Here is a 19,552-nt window from a genome sequence, read left to right on the forward strand (position 1 = left end):
GAGGATTCACAGAAACACTCAGATCGTTTTCCTCTTACTCTGAACAGCGTCTGTACGGGAAACCTCGAGGGAAAAGAGCTGCGTCAATATTTATGCTAAAGTCAGTATGAATATTCTAGCAGTAGAAATATTCACGCAGCCTTCACTTGCTGTCGGATTAACATTTGGATTTTCTTCCAATATTTCACGCATCGTGAACACTGAATCACTAAATCCAGCATTAAGACGTTTTTAACTCAAATACATAGAGTCTATAATCCATAATAACACTTCCTCCAGTGAAAAAGGGCATCTCCTGTTGTCTCTCACATCAGAATCCAGACACATATTAGTTTAGAGCTGTTTAAACGCTGCTTGATCTGTGCAGATTTCTCTCCTGATTCAGACCAGAACACTTTTTCACTGGAGAAGTGTTATTATGGATTATAGACTCTATGTGTTTGAGTTAAAACCATCTTAATGCTGGATTTGTTTCAGCTTTTGTCTTCTCCAGATGTTCACTGATGGACTGGAGTGCTGTGGATTATTGTGATGTTTTTATCAGCTGTTTGGACTCTCATTTTGATGGCACCCATTCACTGCAGAGCATCCATTGATGAGACACTGATGCAATGCTTCATTTCTACAAAACTGATGAAGAAACAAACTCATCCTGATCTCTGATTAACTGAGGGGGATTCCATCATTCCATCTAATCAACTAAAATACCACTCTAGGTTTTTTTTTCCTGAAATATGCTAGTAAGTCAGTTGCAAGTTCTGTTTGAGCGTGTGCTTAAAGTGAAGCAATCACAAGTCACACACTTTCACAGAAACATACTCTCTCACACACAATCACACGCTAACACACACTCTCACATACAATCACACGCTCACTCTCTCACACACACACACTCTCACTCACAAACACGCTCACTCTCACACGCTCACTCACACACACACACACTCACAAACACACGCTCACTCACAAACACACATTTACTCTCACACGCACTAACTCCTACACTCACAATCACGCACTCACTCTCACACACTCACTCTCACTCACAAACATGCACTCACTCTCACACGCTCACTTACAAACACACACTCACTCTCACACGCTCACTTACAAACACACACTCACTCTCACACGCACTCACTCGTACACACACAAACACTCTCACTCACAAACACACTCACTCTCACACACACACTCTCACATGCACTCGCTCTCTCACACAAACACACTCACTCACTCACAAACACACTCTTACACGCACTCACTCACAAACACACTCACTCTCACACGCACTCACTCTCACACACACACTCTCACATGCACTCACTCTCACACACACACTCTCACATGCACTCGCTCTCTCACACAAACACACTCACTCACTCACAAACACACTCTTACACGCACTCACTCACAAACACACTCACTCTCACACGCACTCACTCTCACACACACACTCTCACATGCACTCACTCTCACACACACACTCTCACATGCACTCGCTCTCTCACACAAACACACTCACTCACTCACAAACACACTCTTACACGCACTCACTCACAAACACACTCACTCTCACACGCACTTACTCTCACACACTCACTCTCACTCACAAACATGCACTCACTCTCACACGCTCACTTACAAACACACACTCACTCTCACACGCTCACTTACAAACACACACTCACTCTCACACGCACTCGTACACACACAAACACTCTCACTCACAAACACACTCACTCTCACACGCACTCACTCTTACACACACTCTCACATGCACTCGCTCACTCTCACACGCACTCACTCACTCACAAACACACTCTTACATGCACTCACTCACAAACACGCTCACTCTCACACGCACTCACTCTTACACACACATTCTCACTCACAAACATGCACTCACTCACACGCTCACTCACAATCACGCACTCACTCTCACACACTCACTCACAAACACATACTCTCACACGCACTCACTCTTACACACACAAACACTCTCACTCACAAACACGCACTCACTCTCACACGCACTCACTCTTACACACACACTCTCAAATGCACTCGCTCTCTCACACAAACACACTCACTCACTCACAAACACACTCTTACACACACTCACTCACAAACACACTCACTCTCACACGCACTCACTCTTACACACACACACTCACTCACAAACATGCACTCACTCTCACACGCTCACTCACAAACACACACTTACTCTCACACGCACTCACTCTTACACACACAAACACTCTCACTCACAAACACGCACTCACTCTCACACGCTCACTCACAAACACACTCACTCTCACACGCACTCACTCTTACACACACACACTCTCACATGCACTCGCTCTCTCACACAAACACACTCACTCACAAACACACTCTTACACGCACTCACAAACACACTCACTCTCACACGCACTCACTCTTACACACACACACTCTCACTCACAAACATGCACTCACTCTCACACGCTCACTCACAAACATGCACTCACTCTCACACGCTCACTCACAAACACACACTCACTCTCACACGCTCACTCACAAACACACACTCACTCTCACACGCTCACTCACAAACACTCACTCTCACACGCTCATTCTCACACACACACGCTCACTCACAAACACACACTCACTCTCACACGCTCACTCACAAACACACACTCACTCTCACACGCACTCACTCTTACTAACACAAACACTCTCACTCACAAACACGCACTCACTCACAAACAAAATCACACACACTCTCACTCACAAACACACTCACTCTAACACGCACTCACTCACAAACAAAATCACACACACACACTTTACTCACAAACACACTCACTCTAACACGCACTCACTCACACTCTCACTCACAAACACACTCACACACTCAATCTCACACGCTCACTCTCACACACACTCTCACTCACAAACACTCACTCTCACAAGCACTCACTCTCACACGTTCACTCTCACACACACTCACTCACAAACACTCATTCTCACATGCACTCACTCTCACACGTTCACTCTCACACACACACTCTCACACGTTCACTCTCACACACACTCTCACTCACAAACACTCATTCTCACATGCACTCACTCTCACACGTTCACTCTCTCACAAACACTCATTCTCACATGCACTCACTCTCACACACACACTCTCACATGCACTCGCTCTCACACACACACACTCACTCACTCACAAACACACTGTTACACACACTCACTCACAAACACACTCACTCTCACACGCACTCACTCTTACACACACAGTCTCACTCACAAACACGCACTCACTCTCACACGCTCACTCACAAACACACACTCACTCTCACACGCACTCACTCTTACACACTCACACTCACTCTCACACGCACTCACTCTTACACACACAAACACTCTCACTCACAAACACGCAATCACTCTCACACGCTCACTCACAAACACACACTCACTCTCACACGCTCACTCACAAACAAAATCACACACACTCTCACTCACAAACACACTCACTCTAACACGCACTCACTCTCACACACTCACTCACAAACACACTCACTCTAACACGCACTCACTCACACTCACTCACAAACACACTCACACACTCAATCTCACACGTTCACTCTCACACACACTCACTCACAAACACGCACTCACTCTCACACGCTCACTCACAAACACACTCACTCTTACACACACAAACACTCTCACTCACAAACACGCACTCACTCTCACGCACTCACTCTCACACACTCACTCACAAACACACTCACTCTCACACGCACTCACTCTTACACACACAAACACTCTCACTCACAAACACACTCACTCTCACACGCACTCACTCTTACACACACACACTCTCACTCACAAACACGCACTCACTCTCACACGCTCACTCACAAACACACTCACTCTCACACGCACTCACTCTTACACACACACACTCTCACTCACTAACACGCACTCACTCTTACACACACACTCTCACTCACAAACACGCACTCACTCTCACACGCTCACTCACAAACACACACTCACTCTCACATGCACTCACTCTTACACACACACAAACACTCTAACTCACAAACACGCACTCACTCACAAACAAAATCACACACACACTCACTCACAAACACTCATTCTCACATTCACTCACTCTCACACGTTCTCTCACTTGCACTCTCTCACACACACACTCACTCACTCACAAACACACTCTTACACGCACTCACTCACAAACACACTCACTCTCACACGCACTCACTCTTACACACACTCTCACTCACAAACACGCACGCACTCACTCTTACACACACAAACACTCTCACTCACAAACACACACTCACTCTCACACGCTCACTCACAAACACTCACTCTCACACGCTCATTCTCACAAACACACGCTCACTCACAAACACACACTTACTCTCACACGCTCACTCACAAACACACACTCACTCTCACACGCACTCACTCTTACACACACAAACACTCTCACTCACAAACACGCACTCACTCACAAACAAAATCACACACACACACACTCTCACTCACAAACACACTCACTCTAACACGCACTCACTCACACTCACTCACAAACACACTCACACACTCAATCTCACACGCTCACTCTCACACACACTCTCACTCACAAACACTCATTCTCACATGCACTCACTCTCACACGTTCACTCACACACACTCACACGTTCACTCTCACACACACTCTCACTCACAAACACTCATTCTCACATGCACTCACTCTCACACACACTCTCACTCACAAACACTCATTCTCACATGCACTCACTCTCACACGTTCACTCTCACACACACTCTCACTCACAAACACTCATTCTCACATGCACTCACTCTCACACGTTCACTCTCTCACACACAATCTCACACGTTCACTCTCACACACACTCTCACTCACAAACACTCATTCTCACATGCACTCACTCTCACACGTTCACTCACACACACACTCTCACACGTTCACTCTCACACACACACTCTCACATGCACTCGCTCACACGTTCACTCTCACACACACACTCTCACTCACAAACACTCATTCTCACATGCACTCACTCTCACACGTTCACTCTCACACACACTCTCACATGCACTCGCTCACACGTTCACTCTCACACACACACTCTCACTCACAAACACTCATTCTCACATGCACTCACTCTCACACGTTCACTCTCACACACACACTCTCACACGCTCACTCACAAACACACACTCACTCTCACACGCTCACTCACAAACACACACTCACTCTCACACGCTCACTCACAAACACTCACTCTCACACGCTCATTCTCACACACACACGCTCACTCACAAACACACACTCACTCTCACACGCTCACTCACAAACACACACTCACTCTCACACGCACTCACTCTTACTAACACAAACACTCTCACTCACAAACACGCACTCACTCACAAACAAAATCACACACACTCTCACTCACAAACACACTCACTCTAACACGCACTCACTCACAAACAAAATCACACACACACACTTTACTCACAAACACACTCACTCTAACACGCACTCACTCACACTCTCACTCACAAACACACTCACACACTCAATCTCACACGCTCACTCTCACACACACTCTCACTCACAAACACTCACTCTCACAAGCACTCACTCTCACACGTTCACTCTCACACACACTCTCACTCACAAACACTCATTCTCACATGCACTCACTCTCACACGTTCACTCTCTCACAAACACTCATTCTCACATGCACTCACTCTCACACACACACTCTCACATGCACTCGCTCTCACACACACACACTCACTCACTCACAAACACACTGTTACACACACTCACTCACAAACACACTCACTCTCACACGCACTCACTCTTACACACACAGTCTCACTCACAAACACGCACTCACTCTCACACGCTCACTCACAAACACACACTCACTCTCACACGCACTCACTCTTACACACTCACACTCACTCTCACACGCACTCACTCTTACACACACAAACACTCTCACTCACAAACACGCAATCACTCTCACACGCTCACTCACAAACACACACTCACTCTCACACGCTCACTCACAAACAAAATCACACACACTCTCACTCACAAACACACTCACTCTAACACGCACTCACTCTCACACACTCACTCACAAACACACTCACTCTAACACGCACTCACTCACACTCACTCACAAACACACTCACACACTCAATCTCACACGTTCACTCTCACACACACTCACTCACAAACACGCACTCACTCTCACACGCTCACTCACAAACACACTCACTCTTACACACACAAACACTCTCACTCACAAACACGCACTCACTCTCACACACTCACTCACAAACACACTCACTCTCACACGCACTCACTCTTACACACACAAACACTCTCACTCACAAACACACTCACTCTCACACGCACTCACTCTTACACACACACACTCTCACACGCACTCACTCTTACACACACAAACACTCTCACTCACAAACACGCACTCACTCACAAACAAAATCACACACACACACACTCTCACTCACAAACACACTCACTCTAACACGCACTCACTCACACTCACTCACAAACACACTCACACACTCAATCTCACACGCTCACTCTCACACACACTCTCACTCACAAACACTCATTCTCACATGCACTCACTCTCACACGTTCACTCACACACACTCACACGTTCACTCTCACACACACTCTCACTCACAAACACTCATTCTCACATGCACTCACTCTCACACACACTCTCACTCACAAACACTCATTCTCACATGCACTCACTCTCACACGTTCACTCTCACACACACTCTCACTCACAAACACTCATTCTCACATGCACTCACTCTCACACGTTCACTCTCTCACACACAATCTCACACGTTCACTCTCACACACACTCTCACTCACAAACACTCATTCTCACATGCACTCACTCTCACACGTTCACTCACACACACACTCTCACACGTTCACTCTCACACACACACTCTCACATGCACTCGCTCACACGTTCACTCTCACACACACACTCTCACTCACAAACACTCATTCTCACATGCACTCACTCTCACACGTTCACTCTCACACACACTCTCACATGCACTCGCTCACACGTTCACTCTCACACACACACTCTCACTCACAAACACTCATTCTCACATGCACTCACTCTCACACGTTCACTCTCACACACACACTCTCACACGCTCACTCACAAACACACACTCACTCTCACACGCTCACTCACAAACACACACTCACTCTCACACGCTCACTCACAAACACTCACTCTCACACGCTCATTCTCACACACACACGCTCACTCACAAACACACACTCACTCTCACACGCTCACTCACAAACTCACACGCACTCACTCTTACTAACACAAACACTCTCACTCACAAACACGCACTCACTCACAAACAAAATCACACACACTCTCACTCACAAACACACTCACTCTAACACGCACTCACTCACAAACAAAATCACACACACACACTTTACTCACAAACACACTCACTCTAACACGCACTCACTCACACTCTCACTCACAAACACACTCACACACTCAATCTCACACGCTCACTCTCACACACACTCTCACTCACAAACACTCACTCTCACAAGCACTCACTCTCACACGTTCACTCTCACACACACTCTCACTCACAAACACTCATTCTCACATGCACTCACTCTCACACGTTCACTCTCTCACAAACACTCATTCTCACATGCACTCACTCTCACACACACACTCTCACATGCACTCGCTCTCACACACACACACTCACTCACTCACAAACACACTGTTACACACACTCACTCACAAACACACTCACTCTCACACGCACTCACTCTTACACACACAGTCTCACTCACAAACACGCACTCACTCTCACACGCTCACTCACAAACACACACTCACTCTCACACGCACTCACTCTTACACACTCACACTCACTCTCACACGCACTCACTCTTACACACACAAACACTCTCACTCACAAACACGCAATCACTCTCACACGCTCACTCACAAACACACACTCACTCTCACACGCTCACTCACAAACAAAATCACACACACTCTCACTCACAAACACACTCACTCTAACACGCACTCACTCTCACACACTCACTCACAAACACACTCACTCTAACACGCACTCACTCACACTCACTCACAAACACACTCACACACTCAATCTCACACGTTCACTCTCACACACACTCACTCACAAACACGCACTCACTCTCACACGCTCACTCACAAACACACTCACTCTTACACACACAAACACTCTCACTCACAAACACGCACTCACTCTCACGCACTCACTCTCACACACTCACTCACAAACACACTCACTCTCACACGCACTCACTCTTACACACACAAACACTCTCACTCACAAACACACTCACTCTCACACGCACTCACTCTTACACACACACACTCTCACTCACAAACACGCACTCACTCTCACACGCTCACTCACAAACACACTCACTCTCACACGCACTCACTCTTACACACACACACTCTCACTCACTAACACGCACTCACTCTTACACACACACTCTCACTCACAAACACGCACTCACTCTCACACGCTCACTCACAAACACACACTCACTCTCACATGCACTCACTCTTACACACACACAAACACTCTAACTCACAAACACGCACTCACTCACAAACAAAATCACACACACACTCACTCACAAACACTCATTCTCACATTCACTCACTCTCACACGTTCTCTCACTTGCACTCTCTCACACACACACTCACTCACTCACAAACACACTCTTACACGCACTCACTCACAAACACACTCACTCTCACACGCACTCACTCTTACACACACTCTCACTCACAAACACGCACGCACTCACTCTTACACACACAAACACTCTCACTCACAAACACACACTCACTCTCACACGCTCACTCACAAACACTCACTCTCACACGCTCATTCTCACAAACACACGCTCACTCACAAACACACACTTACTCTCACACGCTCACTCACAAACACACACTCACTCTCACACGCACTCACTCTTACACACACAAACACTCTCACTCACAAACACGCACTCACTCACAAACAAAATCACACACACACACACTCTCACTCACAAACACACTCACTCTAACACGCACTCACTCACACTCACTCACAAACACACTCACACACTCAATCTCACACGCTCACTCTCACACACACTCTCACTCACAAACACTCATTCTCACATGCACTCACTCTCACACGTTCACTCACACACACTCACACGTTCACTCTCACACACACTCTCACTCACAAACACTCATTCTCACATGCACTCACTCTCACACACACTCTCACTCACAAACACTCATTCTCACATGCACTCACTCTCACACGTTCACTCTCACACACACTCTCACTCACAAACACTCATTCTCACATGCACTCACTCTCACACGTTCACTCTCTCACACACAATCTCACACGTTCACTCTCACACACACTCTCACTCACAAACACTCATTCTCACATGCACTCACTCTCACACGTTCACTCACACACACACTCTCACACGTTCACTCTCACACACACACTCTCACATGCACTCGCTCACACGTTCACTCTCACACACACACTCTCACTCACAAACACTCATTCTCACATGCACTCACTCTCACACGTTCACTCTCACACACACACTCTCACATGCACTCGCTCACACGTTCACTCTCACACACACACTCTCACTCACAAACACTCATTCTCACATGCACTCACTCTCACACGTTCACTCTCACACACACACTCTCACATGCACTCACTCTCACACGTTCACTCTCACACACACACACACTCTCACTCACAAACACTCATTCTCACATGCACTCACTCTCACACACACTCTCACATGCACTCGCTCTCTCACACACACACACTCACTCACTCACTCACAAACACACACACACACACACACTCACTTTCACACACACACTCACACACACCCACTAACTCTCTTACACACACACACTCACACATACACACTCTCATACATTCACTCACACACACACACACACTCACTTTTTGCTCACAAACACACTCTCACACACTCACTCTCATACACACACAAACACACACACACACACACACACACTCACTTTCACACACAAACACAATCACACGCACGCACTCACACACTCACTCCCAAACACAAACTCAGTCTCACATTCACTCACTCTCACACACATACACACTCACTCATAAACACACACACACACACACTCATACACACACACACGCACACAAAAACTCACTCTCACACACACACACACACTTTCACAAACACACACACTCAAACTCACTCTCACACACACACACACACACACACACACACACACTCACACACACACAGTGATCGTTGCGTGGGCAGCAGCTTCACTGACTCATTGCGCCCTCTGCTGGAAAAACTCTACCTGCACCAGCAGTGTCCTGCGCTACTCTGACTCTGTGTGTTTGTGTTTGCAGAGTTTTCTAAGTCGCCGTCTCAAAGGATCAATTAAACGAGCAAAGAGCCAACCCAAACTCGACCGCACAGGAAGCTTTCGCCACATGATTCTGCCACGATTCCGCAGTGCTGACCAGGAGAGGTACGCACACACACACACTCTCTCTCACACACACACACTGCTGCAGTGACTCACTCTCCCATAGTGCTTCAGTGAGTCACACAGATGCACAGCACATATATATTGCTCTGTCTGTGTGTGTGCAGGACACGTCTCATGCAGAGCTTCAAGGAGTCTCACTCTCACGAGTCCCTGCTGTCCCCCAGCAGCGCGGCCGAGGCCCTGGACCTCACGCTGGACGAGGACGCCCTCATCAAACCCGTCCACTCCAGCATCCTCGGCCAGGAGTACTGCTTCGAGGTCTGTTCGTCTGTAGTCACTGCTGATGTATGAATATCCAGTGTTTCCCACAGAATTAGATTCTATTTGCGGTGACCGGGGGGGGGGTTTAAGTAAAATATATATCATAAATACATCATATATTTTTAGTGACAAGTACACATTTCCATTGCAAACACTTAGTGTCAGATACCTTAAAGGGATAATTTGGTTATATTTGGAGATATTTGGAAGAATGACAGAATCAAACAGATCTCGGTCCCCATTGACTTCCATAGTAGGAAAAATATATACTATGGTAGTCAGTGGGGACCGAGATCTGTTTGGTTACAAACATTCTTCCAAATATCTTCCTTTGTGTTCAGCAGAACAAAGAAACTCATTCAGGTTTGGAACAACTTGAGGATGAGTAAACTATCCCTTTAAAGACATTGCTATTGCTACACACACAGACACACACTCAAACTCACAAACTTACTGACACACTCAAACACAGGCTCACACACTCAAACATTCAAAAAGACTCACACACACACTCACACACAGACTCAGACACACACAGGCTCACACACACACCAAACTGGACCTGGAGGTGGACACACACAGACTCTGAAACACACACACACACACACACACACAAACCTGGAGATTGAGGTGGACAAAAACCACACACCAACCTGAACCTGGAGATAATAATAATATAATGTCTAGTCTGGTGGCTGTGATATATATAAACCTACCAACATCCGTTGCCATGATTTTTGGAAGGACTGATCGCGAGAGGAACAGAATGACGTTTTAGACGCAAAACATCGGTTAATGGAAACGCCGTCATTTCGCAATAGTTTATCGATATTTAGAAAAAAAACACAAAAGTTTTGCGCGAATCTGTAATGGAAATGCGACAGCGCTACACATAGACTAACTTCTCAGAGTTATGTTGAGCAACAGTGTTCATTACTAACCATTCAACTCCGGATTGATTCTGTCGGATCTTCGCTGGGGGAATAAGCATTAAGCACCGGCAACAATCCGTCCTCTAACTAACACATGCTCATGTTTTGATTCAGATCGTGGCTAGTCGTGCGTGCCTCCGTTGTCAGTTTGTGAGAGGGAGGGAGCAAGCAGCGCGCAGCTCTACAATAAAATACAATTGTACCCATATTAAATAGTTTAAAAATCTGAATCAATCCGTGGCGGTCAGCGTTGATATTGTGGCGGGCCGCCACAAATTAATGAATGTATGGGAAACCCTGATATCACCTGAGATCCTCCGATCTTAGCCAAACCATCAGCACCATCCAGACTTTTAGAGAGTAACACATTGTGACATCAGTGGACAAAATTACTGGCTAACACTTTACAGTAGGGTAGCATTTGTTGTTGTTGTTTTTTTGTTTTTTTTTAAATGCAATTTAAAATAAATAAATTTTACTATTATAAAAAACAACATTAACTGTTTTCGGGATTTCTCCCACCGAGTGCTTCGCTGCAAATTCTGCACATGGTCCCGCCCCCTTTTCCAGAATAAAGCTGTCTTAATGAACACACCTTTGATTCATTGATTCACTCGATTCATTCAAAACATGGATTCATTCATAACTAAACCGCGCTGTGTTGCTCATAAACCGCGCTGTGGTTTAATAGGTCTTTTTTTTTTTTTTTGGCAAAACTAAGCAAAAACAATCAATGTTGTGTTTAAAATATAACAATATTAACTTCTTATTTACTAAACTGTTGTATAGAATCACATTTGCACTCATGCTAATTGGACATAAACCGCACTTTTGTGATGCTCTCGCTGCTCGTGTGAGATATATCGGTTATCATTTTTTGACCCAATATCTTATGGAGTTGTTGCCCTGCATCATATTTATCAACAGTCAAGTATTATTATAATACAAATGCTCAGCTGAATAATCATGCACAAGTGATACAAAATCAACAGCTGTAATGTGTGATTGGTTTGTAATGGAAGGGTTTTCTCTGTGCTTCAGGTGACGACTGCATCAGGCAACAAGTGTTTTGCGTGCCGCTCTGCTGCTGAAAGGGACAAATGGATTGAGAACCTGCAGCGAGCCATCAAACCCAACAAGGTACCACCGCTTTCTGGCCCTCCGTTACTCTGCATCACCACATCAGTCATCAGATTAATCAGAGAGCGTTTAATGGGACGGATATTAATATACGTCCATGTATGCACAGCATCAATATGTTTGACCAGGTATGAATTACCTTGTCTGCATGTGCATGTTAGTAGAAGCAGACGAGCTGCAGTTTTGTATCTTTTCTCATTTGATTTTAGCGTGGTTGTCATTGCCAGGACACATTGTTTTGTTAACTGTGTTTACTGAGGTAAACACATGCTGAAGTCGCGTTTGTTCTCATGTGTATCGCGCGGCTTTGCAGTTTCGGTGTAATAAATAGTAAGAAGTGGCCAGCTGAATTCAATCACGTGGAATCTGGGAGGTATATATTTGCTAAGCCCTCATGTGAAGACTGACGAGTGTAAAGACCATCAACTCTATCTGAACGACTCCACAGAGCAATAACACCAATAAGACTCCCGAGTATTGCTTTACTTTTTGTATAACTTGTTCTAGTCAGTTGTACTCAATATGTGCTTTCAAATCTCTACTATTACGTCTAACACTCGTAAATCATGCACTTGTACGTTGGAGGCAGTGCAATCCTAATAATCTGCGTACTGTCCCTATGTCCTCTACTACTTTACTCTCTATTTATATCCTCTGGTACTACTCAGTGACTTCAACATCCACATAGATAAACCAGAGACCTGTGTCTACTATAGCTACTCTCAAATCAGGTTACCAATTGGACCTCATCTACACACACTATTGCTCCACTAACAACACTTTAGTTACTCAGTTACACACCTCAGACCACTTCCTCATCACTTCTAACCTTACACTGATTCTGGACACAACACACACTCTTCCGCAGGTCATATTTCGACGTAACCTACATTCTCTCTCTCCCTCTTCCTCTCTGGTTTCATCACTGGACACAAACACTGCTACTGACACTCTTTGCTCCACTCGAACATCTTGCTTGGACAGCTTTTGCCGAATGTCATCCAGACCAGCACACACCACCTCCTCTGTCCCCTGGCTGTCCGATGTTCTCAGAAAACATCGCTCTAGACTCAAGTAACCCTACTGCTTAAGAAACCCTCTCTAAAATCTGCAGTTTTAGAAAACTACAGACCGGTATCCCATCTTCCATTAATTGCAAAGACACTTGAGCGAGCTGTGTTCAACCAGCTCTCTATGTTCCTTGTACAGAACAACCTCCTGGACAGCAACCAATCTGGCTTCAAAAGTGGCCACTCAACTGAGACTGCTCTGCTCTCGGTTACTGAAGCCCTGCAACTAGCAAGAGCAGCTTCAAAATCCTCGGTACTCATCTTACTGGACCTGTCTGCTGCTTTTGTCACCGTTACTCACCAGATTCTCCTGTCCACCCTCAGAAAGATGGGCATCTCTGGAACAGCACTCCTGTGGGTTAAGTCCTACCTCTCTGACAGATTCTTCAGTGTGTCTTGGAGGGGTGATGTTTCTAAATCACAACTTCCTGCTACTGGGATTCCTCAAGGCTCAGTACTTGGACCACTTCTCTTCTCCATCTACATGACATCATTAGGATCTGTCATTCAGAAGCATGGCTTTTCTTATCACTGCTACGCTGATGACACCCAACTCTACCTCTCATTCCAACCAGATGACCCGACGGTAGCTACTCGCATTTCAGCCTGTCTGAGTGACATCTCTAGCTGGATGAATGACCATCACCTTCAGCTTAACTTTACGAAGACAGAACTCCTGGTGATTCCAGCTAACCCATTGCTTCATCACAACTTCTCTATACAGCTGAGTTCATCAACCATTACTCCTTCGAGGACAGCTAGAAACCTAGGAGTTGTGATGGATCATCAGTTAAGCTTCACAGACCACATTGCTACAACTACCCGGTCCTGCAGGTTTGCCTTATACAACATTAGGAAGATTAGACCCTTCCTGTCAGAGCAAGCCACCCAACTTCTTGTCCAAGCTCTTGTTCTCTCCAGACTGGACTATTGTAATGATCTCCTGGCTCTTCCTGCATGTACTGTCAAGCCTCTGCAACTGATCCAGAATGCAGCTTGAGACTTGTCACAGCACTTGTATATTGTCGCTCTCTCTCGTTGGTCTGATTGCTTCTACTTTGTAAGTCACTTTGGATAAAAGCGTCTGCTAAATGACTAAATGTGATGTAGGATCATTCATCATCTCGTAGTAGCCCACTTGCAAATAGATGAGTCAGGATCATCAGAATAATGAATGATATATGGAGTCTTTAAATGGACATTTATTTTCCAAAATACATACTCAAAATGATTTAAAAAAATATTTTTGTTTTGCAGCAAATGCTCTTCTATTGTTGTTTTTTTTTTCTCATTTTTTTTGTCACTGTCCCAGATTTTAGCATTATTTATACTTTTAACATTATATATTTATACTATTATTGTTTCATTTAAAAAAATATATAATTTTATTTATTTTACTTAAACTGTTTGTCTAGTTTCCAAGCCAACATTTCTAATTTTCTTTTAGTTTAACTTTTTTCACTTTATTTTTTATTTTAGTGTAATTTATATATTACTATTATATGTTTTTTTATTAATATTTAAAATTAGATTTTATTTTTATATTTTCAGTTTTATTTTATTTTAATTCAATTCTTTGCATTTTTGTTTTGTTTTATAATTTGTATTAACTTTCGTTTTTATATCCCTTGCCTAAAGTTTTTATTTATTAATATTCTTTTAATTTTATTTAATTTCAGTTAGTGAAGACAACATTTCTAATTTGGCTCCGTAAAAGTTTTAATGTAATATTTATTTTATATCAGCTTTATTCTAGTTAACAGAGATGTTTTTAATAGTTATATTTAACGATAATAACCCTGCTCTACACTTAACGAGTACATAAAGCTTTGTCAAGCATTGTAGATAAACGTGTCAGTTTTATGTTAATTTCCCTGTGGCTGCAGGATAACAGTCGTCGTGTTGATAACGTGCTGAAGCTGTGGATCATCGAGGCCCGGGATCTTCCTCCGAAGAAGCGCTATTACTGCGAGCTGTGTCTGGACGACATGCTGTACGCACGCACCACCAGCAAGCCGCGCACAGACACCGTGTTCTGGGGCGAACACTTCGAGTTCAACAACCTGCCGGCCATCCGCAGCCTCAGACTGCACCTGTACAAGGAGACGGACAAGAAGAGACGCAAGGTCAGTTCACACAAACCGTATCAAAATCTCACGATACGATAATATTGCGATGTGAATTTCACTAAACTAAAGGAAGAACATGAGGGTGAGTTATTGATGACATAATTTTGCTATCTTGGTGAACTAACCCTTTAAGTTTTATAACAGATGCTGTTTTATATAGTTTCCCATGAAAAATATGTGAAAAATACGTAAAATAAGTATAAATATTCAGTGTCTCTGCAATAAAAAAAAGCAAACTACTGCTTTCAAACGAATAATCGCATCCAAAATAAAAGTTTTTGTTTACATAATATGTGTGTGCACTGTGTATATTTATTATGCACATATGCATATATAAAGACACTCATACAGTATATATTTTTATCTAATTTATATTATAAATAAATATATATAAATATATTTTTCTGAAATATATACATGCATGGGTGTGTTTTTACATATACATAATAAATATACACAGTGCACACACATATATTCTGTAAAAAAGAACTTCATTTTAGATGTGATTAATCGTTTAACAGCAGTAATGAAAACACAATTTGATGGCCAGTTATTGATGGTTGAATACTGTGTGTGTGTGTGTGTGTGTGTGTGTGTGTGTGTGTGTGTGTGTGTGTGTGTGTGTGTGTGTGCAGGAGAAGAGCACGTACCTGGGGCTGGTCAGCATCCCCATCTCCAGTATAACGGGCCGTCACTTCGTGGAGCAGTGGTATCCGGTCATCCAGCCCAGTGTCCTGGCCAAGGGCGGCGGTGTGGGCAGCGGGAAGATCATCAACGCCTCGCTGCGCCTCAAGAGCCGCTACCAGACCATGAGCATCCTGCCCATGGAGCTGTACAAGGAGTTTGCCGAGTACGTGACCAACAACTACCGCACGCTGTGTGGCGTCCTGGAGCCGCTGCTGAGCGCCAAGAGCAAGGAGGAAGTGGCCTGTGCGCTGGTGCACATCCTGCAGAGCACCGGCAAGGCCAAGGTCAGAGCGCTGCTCTCACATCCACAGACCACAGACACACTGCAGCTCATCATCATCACCTCATCATCTCCACTGACTCTGTATTACAGGAAGCTGCCTCCGTCTCATTTTCTGAACAGCTGCTATGAGACGAGGTGCACAGCAAACGAGCTGAAAACACACAACTGTTTTAGAAGCTGTCAACCCAAAAAATGTGTATTACTCTGAGAACGGAAATCACTGGAGGGAAACGTAATCGGAGACTGGAAACATTTATTATTTTATTTGAGCTCACAAAAAACGGATATTCGAATATTCGTTTATTTAAATTAAGTTTAATGAGACAGACGTTATTTTTCAGCAACATTTATTGTTTCCGTCATTTTGAACAAGCTTACACACAATAAGCTTTAACATTACACATCGTGTTTTGTAGCTGAAAACCTTTAACAATGCGTGCAAACAAACAAAAGTACAGATTAAAAGCAAAAAAAAAAAAGGTTTACGAAGAAAAAAGAAAAAGTTAAAGAAAAAACTTAAAGCAGCCTGCAGCAATTAGGTTATTGTAGAACGTAGCCTACACTTAACTTTGAAACTTTTAAACTGTCAGCAAATCTTTTTTGCTTTTTTTTCTGTTGTTTTACATGTTCTTGTTAAGAAATACAGGCATGTAAACATGATCGGAGGAAAGTCGGCTACTTAGTCTGTTAACAATAAGGCCAGCCGCGGAGAAAACGCACTCTCACGGGCACAGACGTTGGCGGGACTCACTTCTCTCATGTTTTCATCGAGAAACCTGAGATGTTTGTGCCGAGGGTCTAGGGCAGACGCGAGAAGAGGAGTTTTCACTGCATTCTCCAAGTTAGCGGTGTTTCGTTGCTTGAGAGATGCTGCAACAATGTTCTTGAATTCTGTCAGTTTCTGTGATTCTCCACGGCATATTTGAAGTAGGAAGACCGCAGTTCTTTTAGGGGGCGTTCACATATCGCGTCTCAAGTTCGTTATTTCCAATGTAGGCGCGCGGTATGCGCGCTCATAATGGAAGCGACGCGGTGTGACGCGGTCCCGTTTTTTCCAAGCGCGTCCGCACCGCATCGACTTAAAAACATCTCAACTTTTCAGAGAGCCGCAAGCAAACCGCGGGTCATGTGACAAGAACTAACCAATCAGCTTCATCCTTTCCCTTAACAACGTTGAAAGCTCAGCCAAGATGAAGGAACAGCTGATCATAGCTGTATATGGATTGCCATTTTGAAATAAATTTAGTAGCAGAGCTACTGAAAGCCATTTTTTTTTTGTGCTGCAAATCCATTTATCCTTTGCTGAAATTTCTGCATCTTCATGGAGAGAGCGCGTCATTGTTGCTTAGCAATGACAGACGCCTCAGGGGCGCTTCTGCCCGAGTGCTTTGGAAAGAAGGAGAACGCGTTTTCCATGCGTTTTTAGGCGCGATATGTGAACGGCCCCTTGTTCATTCATTAATTATTTTTTGCTTGCATACATCTTCAAATATGCCGTGGAGAATCACAGAAAGTGACCAAATTCGGTTTAATTGAGAACTCTTTTTTTTTTTTTTTTTTGCGAAATTCGAATATCATTTTTATTTATCGAATAATTAGAGCAGAACGAATATTCGAAAGTTCGACTATCCGTGCACACCCCTAGTCGGATTGCCCCCCCCACCCTAGAGTTGCCCACTTAAAGGAGTGAAGAAGAGTTGAGCTGTTCGGGGTCTTGGTTAAATACTATTTTTGTCTGTTGATTTTAACTATAAACTTGTGTGTGTGCAGGACTTCCTGTCTGATATGGCCATGTGTGAGGTGGACCGCTTCATGGAGCGCGAGCATCTGATCTTCAGAGAAAACACACTGGCCACCAAAGCCATCGAGGAGTTCCTGAAGCTGATCGCACACCGCTATCTCAGAGACACCATCGGTGAGTGTGTGTGTGAGTGTGTGAGTGTGTGTGTGTGTGCGTGTGTGATGATGATGATGATGATGATGATGATGATGATGCTCTGCAGGAGAGTTCATCCGTGCGCTGTACGAGTCGGAGGAGAACTGTGAGGTGGATCCGATGCGAACGCCTCCCTCGGTGCTCTCAGATCATCAGGCTAACCTGCGCATGTGCTGCGAACTAGCGCTCTGCAAGATCATCAACTCTCACTGGTCAGTTCCTGTCAGCTGACCAATCCCTTTCTCAGTTACTGCTCACATGACATGCAGCGAAACAAATACACCATTCCGTCTTCTTACAGGAAGTGTTTCATTTTGATTTATTTTTATTA

At 44.5% G+C, this 19,552-nt stretch overlaps 1 protein-coding gene across 5 annotated transcripts in view; it reads left to right on the forward strand.

Moving 5' to 3' along the window:
* Positions 1 to 19,552, forward strand: part of LOC132103851 (ras/Rap GTPase-activating protein SynGAP-like) — a 59,511-nt gene that overhangs the window by 26,787 nt on the left and 13,172 nt on the right. For 4 of the 5 annotated variants that reach the window (XM_059508903.1, XM_059508901.1, XM_059508902.1 and 1 more), the window contains 7 exons: positions 10,641 to 10,762; positions 10,888 to 11,041; positions 13,018 to 13,116; positions 16,073 to 16,312; positions 16,951 to 17,286; positions 19,056 to 19,200; positions 19,289 to 19,433. In XM_059508903.1, coding sequence (XP_059364886.1) covers positions 10,641 to 10,762; positions 10,888 to 11,041; positions 13,018 to 13,116; positions 16,073 to 16,312; positions 16,951 to 17,286; positions 19,056 to 19,200; positions 19,289 to 19,433 — 1,241 coding nt within the window. Of the gene's footprint in view, positions 1 to 477; positions 741 to 10,640; positions 10,763 to 10,887; positions 11,042 to 13,017; positions 13,117 to 16,072; positions 16,313 to 16,950; positions 17,287 to 19,055; positions 19,201 to 19,288; positions 19,434 to 19,552 lie in introns of all 5 variants that reach the window. The other variant, XM_059508906.1, reaches the window with a different exon arrangement.

The sequence above is a fragment of the Carassius carassius genome, chromosome 25, assembly GCF_963082965.1.
Source record: "Carassius carassius chromosome 25, fCarCar2.1, whole genome shotgun sequence".
NCBI classification, from domain to species: domain Eukaryota; kingdom Metazoa; phylum Chordata; class Actinopteri; order Cypriniformes; family Cyprinidae; genus Carassius; species Carassius carassius.